Below are 18025 nucleotides of genomic sequence, written 5' to 3'. Positions count from 1 at the left end.
AAAAGGGGGAAAAGAAGTGTAACTCATAAAGTATCAGTGGCAGAGAGAGCTCAAATAGAGTCAAGAGACTGGAGGTTGCTCTTACGCAAGCTTCAGGTAGACCTTGCTACCTATCATAACCTGCCAAACCCAACAAGAACCATTCCAGCCAATCCTAAAGAACACCTAGGGTTATATAAGATTCCATGTACTAGAGCAACTTTCTAGAAATCTACAACCTCCAGATAGGTCCCTGGTCCACATAAGTCCTGAAACCTAGAGGGCCCAGCCTCTCCAGAACATCAGATAGTTCCATCTCCCTACCCCATATTAGTGACAGACCCTTCCAACATGAAAAAGTTAGAATGGCCATAGCCCAAACACCCGTAAAGAGAGGGATGGAAAGATCAAAGGTGATGGTGGAGTTATACAGAGAAGGTAGGGTTAACAAATGAATATGAATGCTGAATCATTAAATTGATGCCTGTTTTAGTCTCCAGTATTTTAGAGCAGCTAGAAATAAAAACCTAAAGTTGTGGAATTGTAACCCATGTCAAACTAAATGTGTTTGGAACATATGGAAATATGTTCCATAACTAATTGTGGTGCTGTGCTTTGAAATTTGTTGGATTTCAATAAAAATAATAATAAATATTATTTTTCACAAAAAAAATGAAAGGAAAAAAGTTGATTGTGTGCTAAAAAAATTAAGCCTTCTATCTTCCTATATTTTGGAGTAGCTAGAAGGAAAACTCTGAGATGATGGTATGACAAACTCTGTGCTTTGAAAAGTATTGCTTTTTTATTTCTTTGCTTTGTATATATGTTAAATTATACAATAAAAAGTTAAAAAAAAAATAGAAGCTCTCCAACACCTTCAGGAAAAGATCCACACTCCTTAGTGAAGCCATCAAAGCCTTTTATGATTCAACCCCTGATTTAATCTCCCACCATGATCCATCCTCTCACACTTGACTCATGCCAGGCCAGTTATGATAGCAGTTAAGGGTTGTTGAGCTCTTATATGACTGAAGTGAGGACTCTACATATGTATTTAGCTTTCCTAACAATCCCATGAGATAGGAATTATTATGCCTTTTAAATGAAGAAACTGACATTTAGAGAGTTGTGAAACATAGTTACAGCCATTTCTGGAATCCAAACTTGAATCTGACATGCAATCATAAGCTCTTGCTTTTCTTATTGTGGAAAACTGCCATTTTTATCCCTTCTACTGAACTCCTATTCATTTTTCAAAACTTACTAAAGCATCAGTCATCACCTCTGTAAAGGCTTTTGTGAGGCAAAATTAAGTCTCTGTGTTATAGCTTTGTTTTATATACATTCAATGTTGCTCAATTCTCAGTGTAGTCTTTCAGATGCTTTCAGATCTCCTCTGCTAGATTACCTGAGACTATGTCTCACCTCTAATCTGATAAATACTTGTTAAACTAAAAAAAATAAGCAAGGAACACCTGATAGATAAATTGGAGTTCACATCAAATGACCTTGAAAAACTTTGGAGAGAAGTAGAATAGATTGTCAAGACTAATGGCCAAAGTGATGAGTGAAGTTTGAGGCTTAAGAAGAGTAGACAAGTTCTAACTTGAGACTGTGGGGAATTTGATATGGAGTTCACGTGAATTCATCTTCCTTACAGCTTGTGCTTGTATAATGTTTTCAAAACTTGTTCTCATCCCTAAATCTTAGCTCGATCCTCACACTCTGAATTTGAATCTATGAGGTTCATACTTTGCTTTCTGGTGCTCCTCTTCTTCCTGCCAACGTATTGCTCCTCCAGTGTGCCGACACTGTCTTACACACGTACCACAGGAATAATAGTCATGATTGGACTATGTACTCAGCTCATTTTCAAGGACCTGGAAGTATCATTAATAGTCTGAGATATAAACAGAAACAGGAAAATAGGTCTTGCATATAGATGATCAGTAACTTTTTATTTGAACCTGTGGTTCGTACATTTTAGTCACAGAATGCAAGTAAATCTTAATCTGAATTTCTAGCCTCTTTTCCAGCCATTGTCCCTTCCCCCCAACCATTTTTCCAGTTTCTCCCCCAAACTTGCCTTGTATTTTCATGTCTTCATTCCATAGTTCAAGCTCCTCCTCCCTGAGTCTTTGTAACAACCCGATATTCAAAATCTCTTCTCCTGAGCCTTCTTAGACTCTTCCAAATCAAAACAATCACATCTTCATCTTCCTTCCCTTAGCTCCATGGCAGTATTCAACATGCTGCATGGTACATATCTCTATTACGGTACATTTTAATTTTCTTGGCTGCTCAAGCAATACCATGAAATGGGTAGGCTTAAACAATGGGAATTTATTTGCTCATGGTTTGATGCTAAACTCAAGGTGTCTGAATTTCACTCCAGTATTAAGGACTCCAATTATAAAAGACTCCATTAATAGGGTTATGACTCATCTTGATTGAGGTGGGCCACCCCCTAACTAGAGTAACCTCATCAAAAGGTCCTACTTACAATGGGATCACACCCACAAAAGTGGATTAAGTTTAAGAACATCTATTTCTGGGGCGCATACAGCTTTGAACCACCCAAGGTACTACCAAATGGCAGCATTTACTATGTCTTTTCTTTGGGGGGGTGGGCAGTGCATGGGCTGGGAATCGAACCCAGGTCTCCTGCTTGGAAGGTGAGCTTTCTACCAGTGAACCACCCTTGCACCCCATTTACTACATTTTATTACTGTTATTTGTTTACATAGTTATGTCTCCCCCTTCTCCAAACCCCTAGCAAGCACAGCAGAAGAATATAAGTTTCTACAGAGCAGAGATGGTATCTTTTCCAACTTTGTACTCCTAGTACTTGGCAGCATGCTCTAAATTTACAGAGTGGTTATCAGAAAACTGTTTTTGGAATGAAACAATAAAAACAAACAAAAGAAACCCCACAAAATTCCTGGGCCTTTAGTCCAAGAGTTACTTACCCATGGTCTGTAGATCCATGAATGGAAATCAAGAGGTCCATGAACCCTGTTAAAATGTTAGCAAAAAGTTGTTTGTGTATATAGTTGGGGTGGGGGGTGCAGAGGATGAGTGGCTTTCTGAGGAAAAGTCAAAGTGTATCATGACCCCCCAGAGGTAAAAGCCTACTGTACTGGACCGTGCTGTCTTTGGAGCAGGCTGAAAAATAAAGGAAATATTAATTTCATGATCATAATTGTTGTTCCTACTTCTGCTTCACTGCAGAAGAATTGAAGAACTGAGTCAGAGCCTGGCTGCCCAGGAGGGACTGGTGGAACAGCTGTCCAAAGAGAAACAACAACTGTTGCAATTTTTGGAGGCACCAACTAGCATGGAAGTGCAGGTAAGGTTAGGGCTATGTTCCCCAAGGGACTTGCTTTATGTTTTCATATATATATATATATATAAGAGTTATCTATTGCTGTGTAATAAATTATCACAAACTTAGCGGCTTAAAACAACATAAATTTATTATCTCAGTTTCTATGGGTCAGGAATCCAGACATGGCTTAACTGGGTTCCTTGCCCAGCGTCTCACAAGTCTGAAATCAAGGCGTTGGCTGGGCTGTGTTCTTATCTGGAGGCTCACTAGGGGAGGATCTGCTTTCATGCTCCCTCAGGTTTTTGGCAGAATTTATTTCCTTGGGGCTGTAGAACTCATGGCAACTTGCTTCTTCAAAGCTGGTAGTAGAGAGAGAGTTGCTGCAACTCTCTCACCTCTAGATCCTCTTTTGAGGGTCTCTCCAAGTTAGGGCAAAGAGGATAATCTCTTTTTGTTAACTTGAAGTCAACTGGGTAGGGACCTTAATTGCATCTTCAAAACCCCTTCACCTTTGCCATAGAACATAGCATAGTTGCAGAGTGATGTTCTATCACCTTTGCCATTTTCTCTTGCTAGGTTTGAAGCAAGTTGCAGATCCCACCCACACTTAAGGGGGGTGGATTCCCATACGGTGTGGGGAGCAGGGTGAGAATCACAGGGGCCACCTTGGAGTTTTGCATTCCACGCTGGGTCACTTATGATAATATAGAACATACAGTGTGTTTTTAATGTTGAAAAGGGAGAAGCCTCCCTGCTCAAGTTTGTGGTTAAAATAAATGCACTGATTTTCAGTATTGGACCTTACGGAAACTACCTCAGAGTGGCTCCTTTGATTTTTAATTTACTGAAAAGATATTTTATAAGCAAACCCTAGAATATATTTTTGTCCAAGCAGCATCAACAATTACCAGACATGTCTTAGGCCAGTGATAAAGCAAAATGCATGTGGTTTAATGGATTCATTCACAAGTGTAGAGGTGGAAGTCAAGATAAAAGATAAATGATACGATCAGTTTAAACCAGTGCTTCCCAACCTTTTCTGTGCCATGGCACATACAGCAAATGGTAGTATTTGCCTAGAGGTAAACCGAGGAAGCATCTCACTCTGACGTGGCCACTCTGGGTGCTTAGGCCACAATGAGGGAAGAGGAAATCATTATCTTGGCCACAGTTGTAATCTTTTTGAATTACAGTTTGCTCGTAATCCAAAAGACTGGAAGTTTGTCTGTAAAACACTGACTTAACAAAATGAGGTCTATGTAAGCATGTAATTGACAGATATGAATAAAAATTAAAGCTCTTAGGCTTTTCACAAGATCCATATTGAAATATATGGAACGGTCCTAAAGGGACTTGTAAAAGGAAGAACTCGGCTGGGGATTAGGAGACTTGGGTTTCAATCCTGCTTCCTTTTTTATTAGCTATATGATGATGGATCAGTCACTTCTTAGCTTCCATATTTTTACAGAGGATGACTAGCCCACATTATCTGTAAAGTCTCTTATAGTTCTAACATTCTATTACAGTGATTCCAGCATCAGTGGAATAAATTGTGTAATATCCAAGGTGAACATTTTGAAAGAGATAAAACTCCAGTATAAATTCTGCAAGCGAATGCTACTCTAAATATTTTATGCATGAATTCGAATGAACTTAATCCTCAAAACAACCTTGTGAAGTAATAAAAGGCGCGGTAGTATAAAAGATATAAAAAGAGAGTAATCTATAATAAAATAATGTTTATTTTAATATGTAAATTCTTGGGCACAGCCGGATTAAAGGATGTAAAGAAACAGATGCCTGTACTTATATGTAAGATCACTGGGTATGTCACAGCTTCCAGTGCAGTCTGATAGAGGTGTGTTTTATTGGCAATTCAAAAACTGTAAGTGGCAATGCCATTAGTAATGATATTTTCTGAAATGGTGAAAAGCTCTTGGTAAATTTCCAAACAAAACAAAAAAGCAATCTTTCCTCAATTTACCTAGCCATTTCATTCATAGAAAATTCAGTGTATATTAATATTGTGTTCTTGGGTACAACAGAATCAAGTTCTAGGTTCATATGAACGTAAACAATTTTATTACCTATATCAGTACCCAGTGGAATGACCCAAAGTCATTGAGAATTGGGGACATTTCTTTGTCCTGCCCACTGGCAGTTAGGTAGGACCCCTGCACCACTCATCATTATGAGAACCACAAAACCAAGAAACACCCTATGCATCTCCAAAATGCACTCTAGCTGATGGTACAGTTGCTCAGTGAGAACTACTGTTATCGGTTCCTCACCTTCAAAGAGCTTATAGTCCCATGAGAGCTTGTCATGTAAACAAATAACTAAAATGCAGTGTGATCAGTGAGGAGATAAAATATATGCTTAGTACTAAAGGGATCCGCAGATGAGAGAGATTAATTCTGCCTTTGAAAATCACAGATGACCTCACCTGAAGGTCACCCTTGAGCTGGATCTTTGAAGGCTGAGTATATCGGGCAGAAAACAGGAGGAAGGGCATTCTGCAGAGAGAGAGCAGTCCGTGCTGTGTTGTGGAGCATAGTCAAGGCATTGGGAACAGTGTGGTAAATGCTGGGGAAGAATGAACTACATAGCTGGAAAGTCCCACAATACCAAGCTAAGGACTTCATGCTCTAAGTGATGGAGAATTTTTTTTTTAATTAAGCAAGGGGAATAACAACATATGCTCTGCCTTTGAGAAAGGCAACCCTGGTGGTTGTGCAGCCTGAGGGTACATTAGAGAGAAGATAATTGATGTCACCCCTTTAGATAGAAAATTGCAGTTTGGCACAGCTAATAATTGCCACAGCATGTCCATTCTGTGAATTAGATAGGGGTAATGAATAATATGAAACCAGTTATCAGCTGCCTCATCTCTCCCCGTTGTATATGTTTGGTGAATCTTGGCCATTTGTGACACTTGAAGCCCATGCCGTGGCTGTTATCCTTGTCTGCTAATAGTAGCAGCATTGTGGTTCCACTGTATTATACTCAAACCTTTGTCTGCTGTGTGCTGTCCTACCACAGGAACCAACACCCCTAAAATGTGGTGAGCGAAAGTTCAGTTTGTCATCCTGCTTTGCAGAGGTGAAAGATCTCCTTACCTCCAGCAAAATCACCTCTGAAATCTCTTTCTCATGCTGAGGAACAAGGGAGTTTGAATTCTGAGGACAGATTCACTTTTTCCTTTGTAATCGATAAGTTAAAATTTAAGAAATGATTAATGAATCTTTATAGAAGTTATTTCTTTTTTACTTTCTTGTATATTAAAACAGAGGAGAATACCTGAAATTTCTGAATTGTATCCTAGGTTTCTTGATCTCTGATAATGATTGCATAATTATATAGCCTTTATCTTGTGAATGTAAAAACCTTGTGACTAATCCTCATTTATACCCCCTTTATCCTGTTTTTCAACTTTAGAGTCTTATGATCAGTAAAGACAGACTCTAATGTTTATTAACGAAGGCACTAGAGTCATTTTAGAACGATCACATCTGAATTCCAAAATTATCCTGCTAGATGGAGCTGGATCTTACAAACTGAGTCCACTTGACATGCGCAGTAGCTTAAACTTGAACCTACTAAAACTCATGCCCATCATCATATTAAGGCTGCCATTTTCTTATATATATTCTGTGACTTAGCATGTAATCAGTCAGTGCACACTCAATAATTAGATCATCCCTAACCCTGTCATCTCACACCATTGTGCTCATTATCCTAAAACCTGCCCATATTTTGATACTATAAAATTATCAGGGTTACTGGATTTTGGGGAGACATTTTTAGACATATTTTAGACTGATTTTTAGCTTTCTGATCTCCTGCTTCATGCCTAGCAATAAACTTTTTCTCTCTTTGAAACTCTGGTGTCTCAGGAATGGGCCACTTGAATGCATCAGGCAGAGAACCCACCACTTTTGATCGTTATCATCTCCACCTCCACCCCCCAGCAGTTGAGAATATCATATTTGTGCCTTAGAAGAAAGGAGAACTCATGGATCATGCACTTCTAGGTTTGAATTGCCCAAGTGTAAAACACTCATCTTACCCCACCTCCCACAGCTGAGTGTTTCTGATTTGATCCCTGTGTGAAAGTCTGGACCAGTGAATAAACTCTCGGTAGGGGCAGTTTCACTTCGGGTTTTCATGCTGTCAATAAGATAGAATTTTTTATTTCACTGACTTTACTATCCATCTAGCTGTTTTCCTTTCCCATTCTACCAAACACCTTACAGCATCTATTTTAACTGGAGTGTATTTGCTTACGAACTTCTATTATATAATTAACTTCAGCAAAAGAAAAAGGCCACAAACTTGAAATCCCAAAAACTTTCATAGTCCCATGTTTGCTTCCAGTACGTCTTGATGACAGTTTAAATAGATATTATATACATATTTTTATTTATTTATTTATTTTGTTTAATAGATAATATATTGTTGTAACTGAAGTATCCTGGAGTTTTTTGCTGCAGCAACTTGTCCACATGTCCTTCACCAGGACCCCAAAAGCTAATAACGTTAAGTTTTCAAATGTTTTTTATTTCCCCAGTGAAGGTTCTCATAAAATTGTAGGGAAACATCAATTGTTTTAGTTATTTCTATGGAAGGTGAAAGCTTCAAAGAAGAGTTAAAATGAAACCAGACCTGGAAGATATAAAAGCAGGGGGCCAGGATGAATACTTGCAATTTCCTGCATTTTCCTTCAGGATAATATAGGCAAAATTTATTAACATGTAATTTCACTGTAGTTGGCTTAAAAAAATGAAATGGGACAACAGAATTAGGGAGGGCACAAATTCAGCAAGCAGGACCTTCCCGCTCACATAAAGCAGTAGATACTCAAGCCATTGCATTTCTGCCTTTTTTGGAACCAAATGTAAATAGCACTGCATGCAGTGAGGCACATTTCCCCAAAATAGAAAGCATTCCTTGTTACCGTGGAGAGATCTAACGTGAAGCGTAAGGCAAGAATGCTCAAGGCAAAGACTAGAAATCTAGTAGGGATTCAGGCAGCTCCAGCCAACTTCATATAAAGAGTTGTTTTTTTTTTAAGAGCAACGTTTCAGTATCTTCTTCTTAAACTGATGAATATTAAAGCCAGAGAATCATTTACAAATCCTCATTCAACATTACTGTCTTCCTGGCTTAGCTTTTATCAGCAGCATGTTTTATAAGCAGGCTTTGTCAATAAAGGCAATCATAGCTCTGACCTTTTAAAGCAGCAAAGAAGGTAGAAAGATAGGGAACTTCTTTATAGCATCATCAGAAATATTTATGGAATACTTATAATGCACAAGGTACTAATTAGATGGAGGAAGAGCACAAAGATGCATAAGGTTTAGTCTCTGTTTTCTAGACATTTCAGTCTCATTGGAAAGGTGAGAAAGTCACTTATAGAAAAAAATACAAAGGCAGTAGAGAAAGGAGAAATCATGGGCTGGGGCGAGCAATGAAGGTTTTGAAATATAAAAAATGAGTAGGATTTTAATAAGCAGAGATGAATCGAAAGGGCGTTGATTTATTCATCCATTTATTATTTACCTGGATTTAAGGAGACACCCTTCTAAGTACTTTAGAACATACCAAGATGAATCAAGGTATGGTTCCTCTTCTCAAGGAGCTTATCAGTTAATGGGGAGAAGGCAGTAAGGAGAAATGACACACAAATTTCTATAGGTACAAAAGTTCTTTGAGAGTTCACAGAAGAGACAGTTGTCCTTTGAGAGGGTTTTGAAGGAGATACTTCCTGGCCTGATAGGATTTTTTGGTAGGTGCATGGTCCGGGAATCCTGATAGGTTTTCACAGTGAGAGGTGATAGTGGTAGGAAAGAACATTCCAAGTAGATGATAAGCAGATTTGGGGGAGTTCAGAGGTAAAGAGGGAGTATTTGAAATAGAATATATGTAGGAGGACAGTGAGTGAGTCTAGAAAAATATGTTGGCGTTCGAGCCAGAATGCCTTAATTGGCAGTGAAGAAGTTTATGAATAATGGGTGAGTCATTGGGTTTCTAGGTTTTTATGTAGCAAAGTGATATTTGATCTCTGTTTTAGAAAGATTAATCTGGATGAAGGGTAGAGTAGAGAGGGGAGAGAAGTTGAGGAGATTGATGATTATGGAACTCTGTTACTGAAGATATGAGGTCATTAAAGAGTAACAAAGGATGGAAGTTTTTGTACTAAGGCAAAGAGTTAAATAAAATTTTAAGATACCGTGCACGCACCCATTCCAGCCAAGGAGCATCGATTGAATGACTGCCGTAGCAGGCTCTGGTGCCATCAGGGGCTGGAGAAACAGTAGCAGCAAGAAAGGCAGGACCGTTCCCGTCGGTGAGCTTAAATCCTAATGAGGGAGATGGCTAAATAAAAGCAGTCAAGCAAACAGCTGAATGATTGCAAACTGTGATGTGCATTGAAGAAAAAAAATATTGGGGTGGGCAAACATTTTCTGCAGAGGGCCAAATAAGTAATTTAAGCATTGCAGGCCATAAAGTTTCTGCTATTACAGCACCGAAGTAGCCACACACAATCAGGAATGTGCATGATTGTCTTCCAATAGTATTTTATATACCAAAAGGAGTAGGGGATGGATGTGGAGGGGCTCTCTCCACTGTGGGAGCTTGCAGACCCATAACATAGAGAATTAGGAGGAGGGTGGGTACTCTAGATAAGGGGGAGATGGCACTCATACGTTCACTCTTTCCTATGTTAATTTTGAGAATGCTCTGACACATGTATAAGCAGATATCAAATAGCCAATTGGCTATTCAAGAGTTGAAATCAGAGGAGAATTCCGGGATAGAGATATAAAATTGGAAGTTACTGATATAAAGACAGGGCTGGATGAAATGGCATTGAAAGAGAATAAGAAGAGAAATATGAAAAGAATCTTAGAACTGAACTCTCATGAAGACCAACAAAAGGTTTGTTAATGGGTATGACTCAGTTCACAAATTCAGTTATACGAGAAATATCATCTTTCTTTACTTTCTTTAAATCAGTTTAATCCTACCCTGAGCTCCAATCCTAACCATGCTGGTAGGAAATTCAATTTCATTTATTTGGCACTTCCTTCTCCCCTCTCTCTCAGAATCATGTCAAGGTTCATAGGCCTTAAGTTTTATCAGGTGCCAAAACTTCAAGGAGACTACTCTGATCACTGGTTTGCCACTAAAGCACCCCAACTCCATCAAACATGGTTCTGTTGCACACAACAGCTTGGAATCCTTCCTGGATTCACCCCCCATGCCTTTCCCAGGACACTGACATAGAATGGAAGGGGGTCCTTGTTACTCTTTGACCTCCACTTTCTTACTGATCTGGATGAAATTTCATCCTCTCCTTTTTTCTTGGTCTCAAAGACATTCCTCATTCTCCTTTTCCTAACTGGGATACCCAGCTTCATCTCAATGAGTTCCAACTTTTGTTAAAGTCAGGAAATGCATTTGACTTCAAATAGCATTTGTTCTTTGCTCTGCAAAAATTACTAAATTAAGGAAATGCTAAGGGTAGACCATCCAATTAGAAAGGAGGGAAGCAGGGTTTAGAAGTAACAAAACATATACATGTTTGTCCTGCCGCCATTTGCCCTGGCACCATATTGCTAGGAAAAAGTTTGCAATAGAGCTGAAAGGGAAGTAGATTAGGGTCTTTGAGTAGAAATGATGGAATGCCCGGTTAAAGGCTTTGGACTTCATTCCTTAGATAGTGGGCAGAAAGTGGTAGATCTTTACCCTGATTGCTCTTAATTAATACGCAGGATGAACTAGACTAGGTAAGCCTTTAAGGCTGAATGATAAGGTTCAAGTTCCGGGTTTTAAGAACCTTAAATAGAAAGTTTAGTGAAAATGTGAAGCGAGAGACCCATGCTAAAAATGTTCTGAAAAGGATTTGAAAACAAATTAGCATTTGGCTTGAAAGAGAAGGATTCTGAGGAATTAAAGTTAACAACTCTGAAGTTTATGGGTTCACCCCAATTATAAGAAATGATGAGCCTAATCATACCTCTCCTGCTGATCTCTCTCTAGCCTTTGATAATAACTATCCCTATCATTTTTTTAAATCTTTCAATGCAATTTCGTTGAGATAAAGTCACACCCCATATAATTCATCCAGTGGCTCACAATATCATCATATAGTTCATATAGTTATGCATTCACCATCGCATTCAACTTTAGAACATTTTTATAACTCCAAAAGGAAAAGAAATAAAGATTTAAAAGTAAACCCAAAATATCTCATCCCCCTTACCCCCTATTATTATTATTTTTGTCTGTATTTTATTACTCATTTATCCATTCACTGGATAAAGAGGGTGTCAGTCACAAGGTTTTTGCACATATATCAGTGACTTCCAATTTTATATCTCTATCCCAGAATTCTCCTCTGATTTCAACTCTTGAAAAGCCAACTGGCTATTTGATATCTGCTTATACATGTGTCAGAGAATTCTCAAAATTAACATAGGAAAGAGTGAACTTCTGAGTGCCATCTCCCCCTTATCTAGCGTACCCACCCTCCTAATTCTCTATGTTATGGGTCACATGGTCACACAATAAAAGGTACATAGTTATACAATTGTTATCAAAGATCAAGGCTACTGGATTACAGTTTAACAATTTCATTGTCTGGCTGTTCTAATATACTAGAAATTAAAAATAAATATCTATATAATGAGTCAGTAGTCATAATAATTTATTAAATCTTAATTTCTCAATTATACCTCCTCTCTCTCATTTGGTCATTCTCCCAGTCTTCAAGAATATCTGGGCAATGACCATTATAATTTCTTTGTCCTAGAAAGGAGTGTCGGCTTTATGGGGTAGGGAATGAAATGGGTTGATATTCTTGGTACCTTTGGGTTTCAGGGCTAATCTGCCATAGGGACAATCTGGAGGCCTTAAGTTTCTGAAAAAAATAAACTTACTAAGAAAAACTTTTGTGGAGTCTTAAATAAAGCCCAGGGTGTTCTTTAGATTTTCAGGAATACTATTGGTTGGGGTTTGGCTTACTGTGGCAATTTTGCAATATCTTGCTGAAGCTTGTATAAGAGTAACCTCCAGAATGACCTCTTGACTCTGAAATATTTTAGCCATTGAAACTTTATTTTGTTTCATTTTTCTTCCCCCTTTTGGTCAAGAACGCATTGTCAATCCCACAATGCCAAGGCCAAGTGCATCCCTGGGTGTCATGTCCCACATTTCTAGGGAGACTTACATTTCTGGGAGTCATGTCCCACATAGTGGGGAGGGGAGTGATTTTATTTGCCGAGTTGATGTACAGAGGCTGCGTCTGAGCAACAAAAGAGGTTCTCTGAGTATGACTCTTGGGCATAATTGTAATTAGGCTTAGGTTCACAATTGCAGAAATGCATTTCATAATGGCAAGCCTCAAGATAGAGGGCTTGTCATATTAAATTGGGAGTCCCTAATATTTGAGAGAGTATCAGGAGTTTCCCAGGTGGGGAAATTTAATTGTTCCACATTTTTTCCCAATCCCTCAAAGAACTTTGCAAATACATTTTTATTTTCTGTCAAAATAGTCTGGAATGTATTGGGGCATTACATTAACCTGTACAGAATACAAGATCTCTTTCCCTATTCTAGGTCCCATGTAAACATATTGTTTAAATAAACTGAACAAGCAGGTTAAATTAGATAGTGTGCTAAAGAAAATTTAAATTTTTGACTAAATAAACATCTCTTCCTTTGGTCTCACACACAATTGAGGTTTTAAAATACAGACAATATCATTCTTTACCCTGTGTTCTGATTTACATTAGTCCTAACCAAGTCCATTTCATTCATATCTCTAATTGAATTCTGATTTCTTTTTCAACTTCTTTAACTGTTACTGTATGGAGTAAGGCTGACTTTCAGAGCTGCAGAACTCTAACTCTGAGTCTCAGGTATCACACAGATACCCAAATTTCCAGGGAACTACCGGTTTATACATAAAGCACACAGCACCTCAGAATTTAGAAATAACAGTTAAAACTCAGGAATAGATATGATTGCTGCAAGACTTTACAATTTAGGAGCCTCTACATAGAACATTCTGTTTATATAATAGTTTATATTAGTGAAACCATACAATATTTGTCCTTTCATTTCTAGCTTATTTTACTCAACATAGTATCATCAGAGTTCATTTACTTAGTTGCATGACTTATGACTTCATTTCTTCCTGCAGCCATTCATATGTATATGTATACACCATAGTTCGATCTTCTGTTGATCAGTCAGTATACCATTAGGCTACCATCACAGTGCCCCGTCTTTATTTTTTTAACACTCCTTTTATTACCTCTAGCAACTTTACCTGGAGTTCTGGCTATCGGAGGAGGTTCTTCCAAGATTGGATCTACCCCAGATTGGGAGAGGTGGAAAAGTGTCTGTCCATGTCTTTTGCCCATTTTTTAGTTGGGTTGTTTGTCTTTTTGTTGTTGAGTTGTAGGATCTCTTTATATATTCTGGATATTCAGCCCTTATCTGAAATGTGGTTTCCAAATATTGTCCCCCATGTGTAGGCTGCCTTCTTACTTTCCTGAGAAAGTCCTTTGACATGCAAAAGTATTCAGTTTTGCAGAGATCCCATTTATCTGTTTCTTCTTTCATTGCTCACACTTTGGTTATAAGTCTAGAAAACTACCTCCTACCACAAGATCTTTAAGATATTTCCCTATATTTTCTTCTGAAAGTTTTATGGTTTTAACCCTAATATTTAGGTCTTTGATCCATTTTGAGTTAATTTTCATATAAATTGTGAAATAGTGTCCCTCTTTGATTCTTTTGGATATGGCTATGCAATTCTCCAAACACCATTTGTTGAAGAGGCAACTCTGTCCCAGTTGAGTCGACTTGACCACCTTATCAAAAATCAATTTTCCAGACTTCCGAATCATTATATTGATATTTCTTTTAGTCTCCAGTGTCTTGGAGCAGCCAGAAGAGAAAACCTAAAATTGTGGAACTGTAACCCATACCAAACTCTGAAATCTGTTCTATAAGTAATTGTTATGGTATACTTTGAAATTTATTGCTTTTTGTATATATGTTTTTTTCACAATAAAAATAAACAAAACCCCACAATTGTCCATAGATGAGAGCATCTATTTCAGAACCCTCGATTCAATTCCATTGGTTATTACATCTATCTTTATGCCAGTACCATGCTGTTTTGACCACTGTAGTTTTGTAATATGCTTTAAAGTCAGGTAGCATGAGATAGCGCACCTTGTTTTACTTTCTCAAGATATTTTTAGCTTTTTGGGGCATCCTGTCTTTTCAAATAAATTTGAAGATTGGTTTTTCTTTGTCTGCAAAGTAAATAATTGGGATTTTAATTTGTATTGCATTGACTCTATAAGTCAATTTGGGCAGAATTGACATCTTAATTATGTTTAGTCTTCCAATCAATGAACATAGTTTGTCCTATTTATTTAGGTCTTCCATGATTTCTTTTAGCAATGTTTAAAGTTTGCTGTGTTTATGTCTTTTAAGTCCTTGGTTAAATTTATTCCTAAATATTTTATTCTTTTTGTTGCTCTTGTAAATAGACTTTTTGTCTTGATTTCCTCCTCAGATTGCTCATTACTAGTGTATAGAAACACTGCCGATTTCTGCATATTCATCTTTTATCCTGCCACTTTGCTGTAGTCATTTTTTAGCTCTATAGCATTGCTGTAGATTTTTTTAGATTTTCTAAATATAGATCATGTCATCTGCAAGCAGTGAAAGTTTTACTTCTTCCTTTCCAATCTGGATGCCTTTTATTTCTTTTTCTTGCCTAATTGCTCTGGCTAGAGCTTCCAGCACAATGTTAAATAACAAAAGTGACAGTGGGCACCTTGTCTTGTTACTGATCTTAGAGGGAAAGCTTTCAGTCTTTTTCCATTGAGTATCCTATTAGATGGGGGGGGGGGGGTGGTTTCATATGTTCCTTTTTATCATGTTGAGGAAGTTTCCTTGTATTCCTATCCTTTCGAGTATTTTCATCAAGAAAGGATGCTTTATTTTGTCAAATTCCTTTTCTGCATCCAGCAAGATGATCATGTGGTTTTTCCCCTTTGATGTATTGCTCTAGTATATTACATTAATTGATTTTTGGTTTTCATTGAACCACTATTGCATACCTGGAATAAAACCCGTTTGGTCATGGTATAATTCTTTTAATGCACTGCTGGATTCAATTTGCAAGTATTTGTGAAGGATTTTTGTATCTATATTCATTAAAGAGATTGGTCTGTAACTTTCTTTTCTTATGGTATCTTTGTCTAACTTTGATATTCTGGGGATGTTTGGCTTCATAGAATGAGTTTGATAGCTTTCCCTCCTCTTCAATTTTTTCAAGAGTTTGAGCAGGATTGACACTAATTCTTTCTTGAATGCTTGGTAGAATTCACAGGTGAAGCCTGCTGGTCTTGGACTTTTGTGGGTTTTTAAATTTTTTTGGAGCTTTTTGATGACTGTTTTAATCTCTTTACTTGTGGTTTGTTAGTTGAGATTTTCTATTTCTTCTCAAGTCAGTGTTGGTTGTTCAGGCTTTCTAGGAAGTTGTCCATTTCATCTAAGTTGTATAGCTTGTTGGCATACAGTTGCTCTTAGTATCCTCTCCTTATCTCTTTTATTTCTGTGGGGTCAGTATAATGTCCTCCCTCCTATTTCTTTTTCTTATATTTGTATCTTCTCTCTTTTCTTTTGTCAGCCTAGCTAAAGGTCCACTGATTTTATTGATTTTCTCAATGAAAGAACCAACTTCAGTTTTTTTCATTCTCTCTATTGTTTTCAATATCATTTATTTTTTCTCTAATCCTTGTTATTTCTTTTCTTTTGTTTGCTTTTGGATTAGATGGGTGTTCTTTCTGTAGTCCCTCCAGGTGAGCAGTTAATTCCTTGATTTTTGCTCTTTCTTCTTTTTAATATGGGCATTTAGGACAATAAATTTCCCTCTCAACATTGCCTTTGTGGTATCTCATAAGTTTTTATGTGTTGTGTGCGTCTCATTTTTATTTGCCTGGAGATATTTACTGATTTCTCTTGTAATTCCTTCCTTGACCCACTGGTTGTTTAAGAGTGTGTTGTTTAGTCTCCATATATTTGGGAATTTTCCAGCCTTCTCCCTGTTATTGATTTCCAACTTCATTCCATAATGATCTGAGAAAGTGTTTTGTATAATTTTGATCTTTTAAAACTTATTGAGACCACATTGTGACCCAACATGGGGTCTTTCCTGGAGAATGATCCATGAGCACTTGAGAAAAATGTGTATCCTGCTATTGTTGGGTGCAATGTTCTGTAAATATCTGTTAAATGTAGTTCATTTACCATAGTATATAAGATCTCTGTTTCTTTATTGATCCTCTGTTTAGATGTTCTATCCATTGATGAGAGTGGTATGTGGAAGTCTCCAACTATTATTGTAGAGGTGTATACTTCTCCCTTCAGTATTGTCAGTGTTTGCATGTATTTTGGGACACTCATGCTCAGTGACATAAATACCTATGACAGTTATGTCTTTTTGAGAAATTGTCCCTTTTATTAATATATAGTGTGCTTCTTTGTGTCTTTTTTTTTTGTATGCTGTATGGTGGGGTCACATTTCATTATTTTTCCATGTGAGTATCCCATTATTGCAGCACCATTTCTTGAATTTTTGTTTGTTTTGCTTGTTTTTTTGGGGAAATGCATTGTTCTAGTTTGCTAGCTGCTAGAACGCAATATACCAGAAACGGAATCACTTTTAAAAAGGGGGAATTTAATGAGTTGCTAATTTACAGTTCTAAGGCCGAGAAAATGTCCCAATTAAAGCAAGTCTATAGAAATGTCCAATCAAAGGCATCCATCCAGGGAAAGATACCTTGGTTCAAGAAGGCTGATGAAGTTCAGGGTTTCTCTCTCAAATGAGAAGGCACATGGTGAACACAATCAGGGCTTCTCTCTTGGTTGGAAAGCCACATGGCACACATGGTGTCATCTGCTAGATTCTTCTCCTGGCTTCCTGTTTCATGAAGCTCCCCATGAGGCATTTTCCTTCTTCATCTCCAAAGGTCGCTGGCTGGTGGACTCTGCTTCTTGTGGCTATGCCATTCTGCTCTGCTCTCTCTGAATAGCCTATTCTCTTAAATGTTTCCTCTTTTATAGAACTCCAGCAACTTATCAAGATCCACACAAATGGGTAGAGACATGTCGTCACTTAATCCAGCTTAACAACCACTCTTGATTAAATCACATCACAGTTTCAAACATACAGTATTGAGTAGGGATTATTCTGCCTTTATGAAATGGGATTTTGATTAAAACATAGCTTTTCTAGGGTCCATACATCCTTTCAAACCAGCACATGCATGGACTGGAATCAAACCTGGATCTTCAGCATGGCAGGCGAGAATTCTTCTTTGTGTCTTTTAATTGTTTTATATTTGAAGTCTACTGTGTCTAATATTAATGTATCTTTTATGGTTGTTGTTCACATGAAGTATCTTTTTTCTACCTTTCACTTTCAACTTATTTTTGTCCTTGGGTCTAAATTGAGTCTCTTATAGACAGCAAATAGATGCAACCTGTTATTAAAAACTCTGTTCTGCTAATCGGGGTCTTTTGTTTGGGGAATTTCATCCATTAACATTTAATGTTATTAGTGCAATGGCAGTACTTTCTTCAACCATTTTGTCTTTTGAATTTTATATGTCACATCTTATT

The 18025-nt window shown here is 37.5% G+C and overlaps 1 protein-coding gene across 8 annotated transcripts in view; it reads left to right on the top strand.

The window, feature by feature from the left end:
- Positions 1-18025, top strand: part of PDE4DIP (phosphodiesterase 4D interacting protein) — a 212731-nt gene that overhangs the window by 82930 nt on the left and 111776 nt on the right. For all 8 annotated transcript variants that reach the window (XM_077119707.1, XM_077119716.1, XM_077119715.1 and 5 more), the window contains one exon: positions 3211-3328. In XM_077119707.1, the coding sequence (XP_076975822.1) occupies positions 3211-3328 (118 nt within the window). The remainder of the gene's footprint in view (positions 1-3210; positions 3329-18025) is intronic.

This window comes from Tamandua tetradactyla, chromosome 11 (genome assembly GCF_023851605.1).
Source record: "Tamandua tetradactyla isolate mTamTet1 chromosome 11, mTamTet1.pri, whole genome shotgun sequence".
Taxonomy (NCBI): domain Eukaryota; kingdom Metazoa; phylum Chordata; class Mammalia; order Pilosa; family Myrmecophagidae; genus Tamandua; species Tamandua tetradactyla.
Note: the sequence above shows the minus strand (reverse complement) of the source record. Positions and strands in the feature narration are given on the sequence as shown.